Here is an 11,472-nt window from a genome sequence, read left to right on the forward strand (position 1 = left end):
TCTACCTAATACATAGAAACAAACACCTGGAAGCAGCCAAAATGTGGAGGCAAAGAAACATGTCACAAAGGAAAGAACAGAAGAAATCTCTAGAAGAGGAACTAAATGAAACAGGTCCACGCAAGCTAACAGATACAGAGTTCAGAATTTTGTTTATAAGGATGTTTAAGCATGCTACTAGGGAAATAACTGAGAAAATCGATAACATAATAAAGTACCAATTTGAAATGAAGGCTACACGAACTGAAATAAAGAATAATTTACAGGGAATCAACAGTAGAGTAGAGAACGCTGAGAATCAAATCAGCGATTTGGAACATGAGGAAACAAAAAACACCCAACCGGAAGAGCAAATAGAAAAAAGAATCCAGAAATATGAAGATAGTATAAGGAGCCTCTGGGACAACTTGAAGAGGACCAACATTCGTGTTATTGGGGTGCCAGAAGGGGAAGAAAAAGAGCAAGAAGTTGAAAAAACCTATTTGAAAAATAATTACAGAAAACTTCCCTTACCTGGGGAAAGAAATCGACTTACAAGTCCAGGAAGCACAGAGGGTCCCAAACAAGAGGAACCCAAAGAGGCCCACAGCAAGACACATCATCATGAAAATGCCAAAAGTTAAAGACGAAGAGAGAATCTTAAAAGCAGCAAGAGAAAATCAATTAGTTACCTACAAGGGAGCACCCAAATGACTGTCAGCTGATTTCTCAACAGAAACCTTGCAGGCCAGAAGGGAGCGGCAAGAAATATTCAAAGTGAAGAAAAACATGGAACTACAACCAAGATTGCTCTACCCAGCAAAGCTATCATTTAGAATGGAAGGTCAGATAAAGAGCTTCACAGAGAAGAAAAAGTTGAAGGAGTTCATCACCACCAGACCAGCACTACAGGGAAAGTTGAAGGGTCTTCTTTAAGAAGAAGCTAATGAACAAAAGAGTCTGACAAACTAAATAGATCCAGAGACACTGACACATGCAACAGACGATCATATTTCAGAAGAAAGAGGGAAGGGGGGTGGAGGGTGGGAAGAGATTAACCAAAGAAGTTATATGCATATATGCATAACCCATGGACACAGTCAATAACGGGGTGAAGGCCTGGAGACGGGGTGGGAGCAAAGCGGATGGGGTCAATTGGGGGGAAAAAATGGGACACCTGTAATACTCTCAACAATAAAGATTAAAAAAAAGAAAAAGAAAGACCTAACTGCTGAATTGACAAACACAGGAGGAGCAGGCTGGATCCAACAGAAAATGAGGTTCCACAGAACAGGGCAGAGAGTAAAATCCATAATCAATAACAGAAATACAATGGTCTAAGAGAAAAGGCTAGTCTTCAGACCTCAAAGGGTCGCCCAATACTAAAAAATAGGAAGAGACCACACCTAGAAATGACCTGGTTAATTTTACTTATCCTGGCCCCAGGATATTTTTTCCATTGCTCTTCAGAGAGGGGGGGGGTAGAGACATTGAAGTGAGAGAGACACATCCATTGGTTGCCTCCTGCACAGGCCCCAATAGGGGCCAGGAATCGAGCCTGCAATCGAGATACATGCTCTTGGACAGAATCAAACCTGGGACCCTTCAGTCCCAGGGCCAACACTCTAACCACTGAACCAGACTGGCCAGGGCTAACCTGGTGACCTTTCATTTGAAGGACAAAGAAAGAATACAGAAGTGTCTAGGGAGAAAAATTCACATTAGATATAATAAAAAAACTCAACAGTCATAAAGCTTTTCTTCCACAATATTATATGCCAGAAAATAACAGCAAGTATCTGTTGTTTAAGACAAGGTATTGCATATGCTCAGGCAACACAAAAACACTGCCAGGCATGCGAGGGTTCAGAAAGCGCACCACACATGTACTTGTTTTGATTTATTATTTTTTTATTGATTTTTTAAATTTATCTTTATTGTTGTAAGTGCTACAGATGTCCCCTTGTACTTATTTTTTGTAAAAAAAGAGCCCTTTCTTTTTTCATCCTGTGCACCGAAAGGTTGAGGGTTTGATTCCTGGTCGAGGCACATGGCCCAAGTTTCAGGTTCAATCCCTGGTATGGGGCATGCGGGAGGCAGCTGATCCAATGTTCCGCTCTCACATTGGTGTTTCCCTCTCTCCTTCTCCCTTCCTATCTAAAAAAAAAAAAAAAAAATCAATAAAATAAATAAGTAACTCTAAGAATAGCAGCGGGAGACAAAAAATAAAAACAATGAAAGGACTGGCCAGCCCATGTTGCAGATGATACTTGGGCCCAAATAAAAACTTGAGACATTACAAAAAAGGGAGGGGAGAGGAGTTCAAATATAGTAAAAATGAATGGAAGCCAAGAAAAACAAAGGGCAATGTCTCTATACAGTTATTTCTATTGTCATGAAAGGCAAGTGTCCAAAATATTACTGAAAGATAATAAAGAAAAAACACAGTTCTCTTTTTGAAGCTTTAGCCGTTTCCATACATCTAAGATCAAACGCGGTTTGTACCACCCTCAGAAAGATTGAGCCATATGCTGAGCATATGTGTTTCACTTACTCTTGCAAACTCCCACCTGTCCCACTGCAAACTGTGGCATAATTTGGGATCACAGAAATGTTTTTTCTTTCTCTAAGACTTTAAGCCCTGTGATCTCTTTGAATAGCCAAGCGATTTCTTAAATAACTATTTACTGTCCAGCTTTGCCCAAGACCTTTCAATGACTGTTTTCTGTGTAACTATACATTTTCTGATAACCATACATCTACATAAACAGAGAATCCCTGCTAATACTGTGAAGCGAATCATGGCGTGAATTTCTCCCTTTCAGGAACATCATTTAAAAACTCCGGCGAAAAGGAAGTTACCACTGCAGCCTCTACAGACACCCACAAATCTGACAACTTGAGTCAAATGGATAAATTCCTTGAAAATATAACTTACCAAAAAATCTGAATAGCTCTATGTTTATTAAATTTTGTTATTAAAAAACCTTCCCATGTCAGGCTCAGATGGTTTCACACATTAATTCTATGAATGTAATAATGGAAAAGAGGGTATAATTAGAATCGGGTTATTAAAAAAGTCAGCTTTAATATCAACAGGAATAATGGCCAATAGTCAACGTTATTCAGGTTCTAAGTGCTAGACTAGAAAAAAAATAGGAAATCAGCTCGGAGCAATTCATTTCTTCCTGCCTTTCACAGGCTTGGCAAACAGAGCAGGGTCTATCTGCTCCTTTGCCAGTCCCCTGACAGAGAAGAGTCTTGCCGCCCGCTCCTGAAGGGTGCCCCCACACTTCAGCCCCCGGGCCATCAGTTCACTCTTGAGCTTCTCCAGCCCCAGCAACTCCATTTCTGCAACAGAGCCGAAGGCCAGTAAATCTATAGATTCCTGACCATTGGCCTGAGGGGGAGAAAAACACAAAGAAAATATTTAAAACAGGCTCCTTTCATCAAATCTAAAATACCACTACCTTCAAATGCCTTACTATTGTATGTATTACTAAGAAAGAACAAACAATACAGTTAATGCTATGATTTGAAATATACATCCAAATTCAGATTAAAATGTGAAAAATATACATCTTAGAAGTAATGAAAGGCCACCACCTAGTGGCAAAAAATACAAATTCCGGAGCTAAGAAAAAACACAAAAAACTAAGGATTTTTAGCGGGCCAGGCCAGCTGAACCATCGTAAATCTGCACTTCATTTCTGATCCACTAAGCAACTGGTGGGGAAAAGCACATTTTCATTTTAATGACTCACTGTGGAGATTAAATTGATTTGGCTTTAGACAACCACCTCCCCAAAATTACTTACTGTGTTTCCTGACTGGCTTTCCTCCAGTTTGGCAGTGGGAATGTTTTCCCCGTCTTCTCCAGGTGCTGCCTTGGCAGCTGGTTCCCCATCAGTCATGTCTTTTGTCTCTTTCTCCTCACTCAGTCCAGCCCCAGCTGGGTCCCTCTCTATGGGTCCTCTTCTCTCGGCCTCCTTTTTCTGCTGGGTTTTCTCTGTTTCTACAGCCACCTTCCTTCCCACACACCCCTTGGTAGATGTCGCTCCCAGCTGGGCACACACATCTTCTGAAACACCATTCCCAGAGTCAGCCACAGAGCTCTGTAGTTTTTCTGGTGAGCTGCAGTCTGTACTCAATACTCTTGCCCTCTGAGAACTACTGGGAAATTCGACTGCCATCTCCACACCACCACTGTCATTTTTTGGAACAGGAAGGCTCATTCCTGAAGTGCTAGGTGCTTCTTCACTGTCATCATCTGAGCTTTCAGAGCCGGACCCCTCCACCGTCTCTAGTCCTTCCATGCCCAACCTGTCAGAAAAAACAAAGTTTTAACACCACTTATATCTTCTACTTAAAAAAAGGCTGCAATTTTTGCAGGGATCAGATTCTGTCTGAATAAAAATATCTGCTAGCTTGAGATGGAGAGTAGGTAAGTTTCAGAAAAGGATATTCCGGAGGAATAAACAGAAGGTAAAAAAAAAAAAAAATTCAGTGAAACTAGAACCAACCATCCCAAACATCCAAGAGGATCTCTTTTTTAAAGTTATGAATCTCATAAAACAAAGCTGATTTCATTTAAAGCTTGTTTTCCCTATATTGTATGGATTTCAACTGTTAAGAAATTATTCGACTGGGGAATGGATAAACAATTGTGATACAGCCCTACCATGCAATAGTACCTGGCAATAAAAAGGAATGAACTACTGATACATATAATACCACTCATTGATGGAGCTCAAAAGCATTATGGTAAGTGAAAGAAGCCAGACACAAAAGGCTACATGCCATTGTGGAAAAGACAAAACCACAGGAACAATGTACCAGTGATCAATGGTTGCCAGGGGTGAGGGTACAGGAAGGAAATTAACTGCAAAGGGGCACATGGGAAATTTTTAGGGTGATGGAAATTCTAGATCTTTATTTTGGTGGTGGTTATATGACTGTATTTTTTAAAACTATTAGAACTGTTCAATCAAAAAAGGTTAATTTTACTGTATGTAAATTATACCTCAATAAACCTGATTAAAAGAAACACACAATGCCTTTTCTCTCAGAAACATTTAATTCTCATTTCAGAAATAATACACAAAATTCTATGCTGGACTCACAGAGTTACATGATCTTTGGTTAATAATTACCTTTCTATCCCCAAGGGGAGGCTTACAAGGAAGCAAGATCCATTTGGACTTATCTAGAACGTGACCCAAGGGAACTGAGCTGGTAACCAGAGGACCAGCTGGGAAGGGCGGGAGAGCTATCAGAAGAATGGATAAGAAAACGTACTGTTGTGCTTTTGACCCACAGGTGCGAAAGTGGTGAAGAGAGGTCTGGCAGAGTGACCAAAGACCTCGATTATGACTCTCAAAAAAACAGAAAAAACAGACCACCTGGAAAGTACAGCCTGGCATCTCTACCTGGGACTTTTGAAAGTTAACACCAAACAGTAACTCAAGTATAAAGCAGTTTGTGTGATCCTTCACTATAAGGAAAAATATTTATCAATGGCACTCGGAGCAGAAACCAGTACTGGTGTGACAATGTGACAACCATTGAATGCTGAAGACTGAAGCACTCAGAATGAAATGAAACATACTTACCAAAAACATTTCCTTTTCCTAGCACTGGATCCTCCATCTGTTTCTGATTTGTTAGGCCGCTTCCGAGTCTCACCGATTTCTGCTGATACCATCTTGCTGGAGGAAGCCTGCATACCTAAGCAGAAATTTTAACAACTCAATGTCTACTATAAAGACAAAGTTGATTAAAGAAATTATACGTAGCCTGGATTACAAAAAGAGCTGCAATCTAAAGCTCTAGATTTAAATTTCTTAAGATACCAAAATTTAATATAGTTAAAATGAGATTAATCTAGAATTTACACAGATTTAAAATAACAAGCATTCTGGATCTGGGACCAGAATTTTAAAGCACCAGTGTCCAACTTATAAACTTTGAGGCCAAGAGGTTCAAACGTAGCCCTCCCCAAACCTAATGCTTCACCCCCTTGTGCCTGTTATTTGCATGCATTTGTCTTTCCCTTGTTGTATCATTATGTGATTTTTTTTTTCTGGGTCGTACGATACACTGTGCTCAATATTGAGGGGAGAGGTTCCACAGCTTTCATCAGATTCTCAGAGGTCTGTGACCCAAAAAAGCTGAAGAACTGCTCTTTGTGTGCCGTGTGGACCAGTCTGGAAAGCTGGCTGCACGGTGCCTACTGACTACAACAAGGAATTCTCCCTCTCACCTTTGAGGACGGAATCCTCCAGACGCTCAGCCATCTCGTGGCACTGCTGCTGGTAGTCGGGGTTGGTGAAGCAGTGCCTGGGCTCTGCGAGCTTCCGCTGCAGTCTCTCTAGGCGCTTCTGCTCCTTTTCAGCTTCTCGCTCAGCTTGCTGTTTTACCCATTCAGCCATCCTGGGGGTGGGAGAGAAAGAGATGTAACTGAATGGATATCTTCCCCCCAACACATTAGTGCACTCTTGCTCATACTGTGCTAATCCCTCAGAAAGGTGTGCCACACTCACTACTAGCATTCTGTAATGGACTTAACTAAGACCCAAAGATAATTATTAAATGAGGGAAAAGGTAAAATTTGGTAACAATAAATTAGAGCACAGATATTTCAAGTTTACATTTCTGATCTGCACGGCATGTGTATAATCACCACTGATAGGAAAGTATGTTTTTCTCTTTAAAAAAATAAAAACAAATGGTATCTTACGCTTTTTCATGATTGACATCTCGCAGTCTCCTTCCACTGAGATCCCGGCAAGCTTCTCGATTGGTTGTCTTCTCAATCTGAGCACCAAGAGCTCGGAGCATAGACCCAAAACCTGAGCAAATATATTTGGAGAAAGCAGGTTAAAAAGTGTTTAAGGATGGATAAATGCTGAACTTGTGAAAATAGTAATGTATCGCAAAATTAAAGGTGGTCTTTCTTTTTAATAAAGGAAATGGATATCAAGATTTGAACCCAGGGATCAAAGGTAAAAATACTGATAAACTTGACTCAACCTCACCTTTCGTGCTTCCTCTTGTATTTCTGAAATATTGTACCTGCACCACTGAGATATTTTACAGGCCTGTACCCAGCGCCAGAGAACACAAGATTCCCAGAATAAGAACTTTAAAAAGTGTATGGTGAGATTTTATAGCGCGTTTAAAAGGAAAGGCAATTTTAAGCTGTCACTGGCTAATATGAGAGACTTCATTCTTATTGACACAATTTCAAATAGCAGGATGATTATAATCTGAAATGTCAGCTCTCTGAAAACCAAAACGAATCACTGTAGATTTCAAGAAAGCTTCAGGATTACACATTAGGGTATCAGGAGAAAGACTTCTTTTCTCAGATGTGCTAATACAGCCAGAACCTTATTCTACCCCAACACATAAACAGTTGTATTCCATAAAGTGACTTTAGGCCTCCCTTGGAAACAGTAACGAGACCAAATCTTGATAAGAGCAGGAGGCTTGATTGTTCTACACGCTTTCCTCAGCAAGCTGGACACAACAATGACCATCTCTCTTCCTCTAAACTTCCCCAAAGCCTTAGCGCCTCAGTTGCCTAGGAGCTACCCAGCTGGAGAAGGTGGGAACTGTATCACACAATACCTTGCTCAAAAAGAACAAAAGAGGAGATATTCAAAAGCTGGAAAGAAAATAAAGGGTTTCATAAGACAAAGCATAAGGCTGGCATAGTACAGAGACCAAGGAGTTTTTAATTTAATACACCTCGCTAAAGACAGCAGATGTGTTATAACCAAGCAAGCAGTCGACATTCATGTCCTACCTCCTTTTCCACCACGAAGTCTGGGCTCCAAGCTATAAACAGCTCCATGCTGCACGGTGGCATCGCTGCTAACAAGTGATCCGTTGCATTTCACAAAGAAGCATTCCACTGGAACATCCTAGAGACAAATGGAGGTTTTTAAATGCTATTTATTAGTTCCTTGCAGGAAGGGTCATAGCTTATTATCTTTTCATTACTCCAGTGACAAGCAGGTAGTGTGTATTCAATTAATATTTAATTGAAAATGAAAAAGTTTTTTCAAATAAAAATAAAACTAATAAAAGAAAAAAGTCATTTCATATGATGTATTCTGGGTAAAATTTTTCCTGATACCTAATCATATATACAGAAGAACTTTTCATCTTTTGGGTGAAACTAACAGGAAGTCAGAGTCAAGGCAGAAGACTATGCAGGGCACAGATCCGGTAACTCTGGAGGTCCTATTTCCTCTGACTTTTTCAAACAGATAATATAAAGAGTGACCCCCAAGTTTAAAAGTGACAATGTTTAAAAGTGACAATATATATCCTGAAAGTGTAGGTAAAAGGATAAGAAGAGGGAAAGGAAGGAAACAAGGGTATGGTTTTTAGTACACCTGTATAAGCTTTCACAGTTTTAGGGCCAGCTGGCAGCCATGCTTGTCTCTTCTGCTAGCATCCCCCTGAGTTACAGTTGATCACTCAGAAGCACAAGTGCCCCCAAACCCAGTCTGTATATTTCAAAAAATTCTCAGATCAAGTGATGAACAGAAATGATAAAAATTATGTCTGTCTGAACAAGTTTCTGACACTGTAAAATAGAGGAGTATTTTCCAAAGTTACATGGAACTTAGGAAGTACACGATTCAATTTACAGTATCAAGAACGAAAAGATCTCAACACCAATAGAAAGGACAAATGCATTACTGGTCTCTTCCCTAAGTGGAAACTATGAACATTCACCCTGAACCCTATCACACAGCTATTTCAACAGGAACCATTCATTCATTCAACAAATATTAAGTGTCTGCTATTGGCCAGGTATTTTTCAGGTGTTGGGACACTACAGGAATAATACAGTGAACACAGATCCTGCCTCGTGGAGCTTACATACTAATAGGGCAAGACAGATACTGAACAAATTATAGGTGAAATGGTGATAAGCAGGGTAAAGGGCATTAAGATATGTAGATGGGTGTGGTGCTAATCTATTTTACACCTACAGCTAGTCAAGGAAAGCCTCTCTGACCAAGCGGCACTGGAGCAGAAAACTGAAGAGAGTGAAAACCATCATTCCAGACACGGGCAAGAACAGAAGTGAAGAGCTACAGCAAGTGAAGAGCTGGGAAATCAAGAGTGCTGCTCTATATCACAGTGACTTCGATTCTCAGGCAAGAGTGGGATGCTTCATTCTTACCAATATAATTTCCAACAAAGTTTCTTATAGTCCATGATTTTCGAGATCAAGGTTTCTCAGTGAGTAAGAAAGCAGTAGACTTTCAAAGGAGTCACTATGACATTTCACCACTGCCCCCATGTCCTTGGGAGAAATACTGTCTCCTACTAACTTTGCAGTTGGATTTATCTGAGTCTGTTATCCCCGCCAGATGAAGAGCAGCGCAGGTTTTTTACTTTCTGCATGGGAGCTGACACTAACTTTATCATGTGTCAGAATAGTCTTGTCTTAAAAAGCATGGGCGTGAACCTGAGCTATTATTATTTGTTCTAGTATCTAATTAAATGCCCTTTTATAAGTTTTGTGTTCATTTCTGTTATGGTCCTGTTTCTTAAGTACCTGGCTGAATCCATTCATTTATATCTCATACCTTTTTTTAATAAAAAAATTATTTTTTCCCATACTCTTCATAATTAAGATCCTTTTTTCTTCTGGTCTCGCCTTGGATCAATTGTCAGTAAGTCTGAAAACTGTATTCATGAGATAAGAGCTATTTTCAGAGATATTAAAATCCCATTATTTTGGAAAATATAACCCCATTCAGAGGGTCAAAAACAGTTCTGACAGTTTTTTTGACTGGATTGCAGTATAGGAAGAAAAATTGGGGAAGCTGAAAAGCCACATTATTTGCAAACACACAATGCTGTTTCATGGAACCTGTCCAAGTAAAAATCTGGTTTAGGCTGTGGTGTTAACACATGTTAGGCGTATAAATAACAAGCAGGGGGCACAGCCTAGGAAGCAAGGATGAGGTGTGATTATAAAGAAAAACAATACTAGGTCAAGTGCCAATATTAAAATGAGATTCAGGGAGACCGCCCAATTCTTTAGATAACTGAACAGATTTAGTATCTTAGTTGGTCAAACCTTGCTTGCTTGATATTTAAGGAAACCACACGTGTAACTTCAGAAGGCCGTGATAGGTTTCCAAAAACATGCACGGACAAATGAGACCATCGAATGATTCGTGGAAACATCTAAATGACAGGCCCTAAGAACCCATGCCCTCAGAAAGACACGTGTGAGTGTTCGGCCGCCCCAACCAGTGAGGGGCCCGATGAATCCGCTTCCCTCCCCAGCCATCCTTGGGCCTGGGTTTGGATATGACATACTTCTCTAGATTGGAGCTAACTGCAATGTTTGATCAGTAGACAAAATGCACGTCAAATAATCAGAGAATGAATGTAACGAAATGAGCCTTAAAAGGCATCTGGTCCAAATGCCTCGCTTACGGATGAAGAAACAGAAAACCTCAGCGTTTTCTGTTAGTCCAGACTGAGGGCTGGACTAGGCGTCTGTGAGCGGAGTGACAAAACCACCACTACAAAGCAAAAGCAAAGGAAGGCCTCAGCATCAGTTTGAAACACCTTAAAACTGAGGAACCCTCAGCCTTCAAAGCCGAAAACCCCAAAGAACAGACACTCTACACACACCCTCTCCGCACCCAATCCTGTCCCCTTCTTTCCCCCTCCTTCCGGGAACCGCGAACCTCACCTGATCTTGGCAGTGGCGATGGATAAGGTCACGGACGGAGCAGGGGGCCGAGTCGGCCCGCACCGCCTTGCACCCGAAGCCGGGGCCGCGGATCCACACCAGCGCCGCCGCCTCCGCCATTTCACCTCGTCCCGGAAACTGCGACGCCCAGTGCCCAAGCGCCACAACTGGCCCGGCGCTTCCTGATGACGTCGACCCAGCCGCCCAGAGCCCCGCCCCTCACGTCTTCCGCTCGCCCCGCCCCTCCCCGGGGCAGGTCACGTGGTCGGGGCCGCCGAGCCGAGCTGGCAGCGGGAGGGGAACAGGAAGAGCCTGGCGGAGGCCGATAAGGGCCGGGAGCGCCGGGGCGAGGCGTTGCTAGGGGAAGTTGCTAGGGCGGGGCTCCAGGGACCCTCTATAAAAGGCGGGCCGGGGTTCGGTTGCCAGCGTTCTGGCTGCGAGCGATAAGGCGGTCGCCGAGCGCCGCCCGCAGCCCTCTTCCTCGCGTCTGTGCGGTTATTTTTGGGTCGCGGGGGATCGTGGCCTGGGAAGGCGCTGCTCCCTCCCCGGGGGCGCGATGGGAGAGGCCGCAGTCCCGGAAACGGTTTGGGGGGGCGACTTCCTCAGCCCTGCGGAGCGCCCCCCACCCGCGGGGCGAGGGAAGCGACCTCGGGAGACCTCTGAACGGCGGCCGCGGGCCGGTTTTTCCTGCGCGTTTACCGCGCCGCCTCCTTCCGCTGCGGAAACTGCGCGCCGGGCGCGCTCGGTGTCGTCTG

At 42.5% G+C, this 11,472-nt stretch overlaps 1 protein-coding gene across 1 annotated transcript; it reads right to left on the reverse strand.

The window, feature by feature from the left end:
* Positions 1–1,903: 1,903 nt before the first annotated feature.
* Positions 1,904–10,944, reverse strand: SDE2 (SDE2 telomere maintenance homolog). The gene is made up of 7 exons (XM_081123858.1): positions 10,718–10,944; positions 7,790–7,907; positions 6,719–6,830; positions 6,242–6,411; positions 5,592–5,706; positions 3,798–4,302; positions 1,904–3,379 (listed from the first exon to the last, which is right to left on the reverse strand). Exons 1-7 carry the CDS (start codon positions 10,835–10,837, stop codon positions 3,158–3,160), a joined length of 1,362 nt encoding a protein of 453 aa, XP_080979984.1. The 5' UTR covers positions 10,838–10,944; the 3' UTR covers positions 1,904–3,157.
* Positions 10,945–11,472: the final 528 nt, after the last annotated feature.

Source organism: Miniopterus schreibersii (assembly GCF_964146895.1).
Source record: "Miniopterus schreibersii genome assembly, chromosome: 21".
In the NCBI taxonomy this organism is placed as follows: domain Eukaryota; kingdom Metazoa; phylum Chordata; class Mammalia; order Chiroptera; family Miniopteridae; genus Miniopterus; species Miniopterus schreibersii.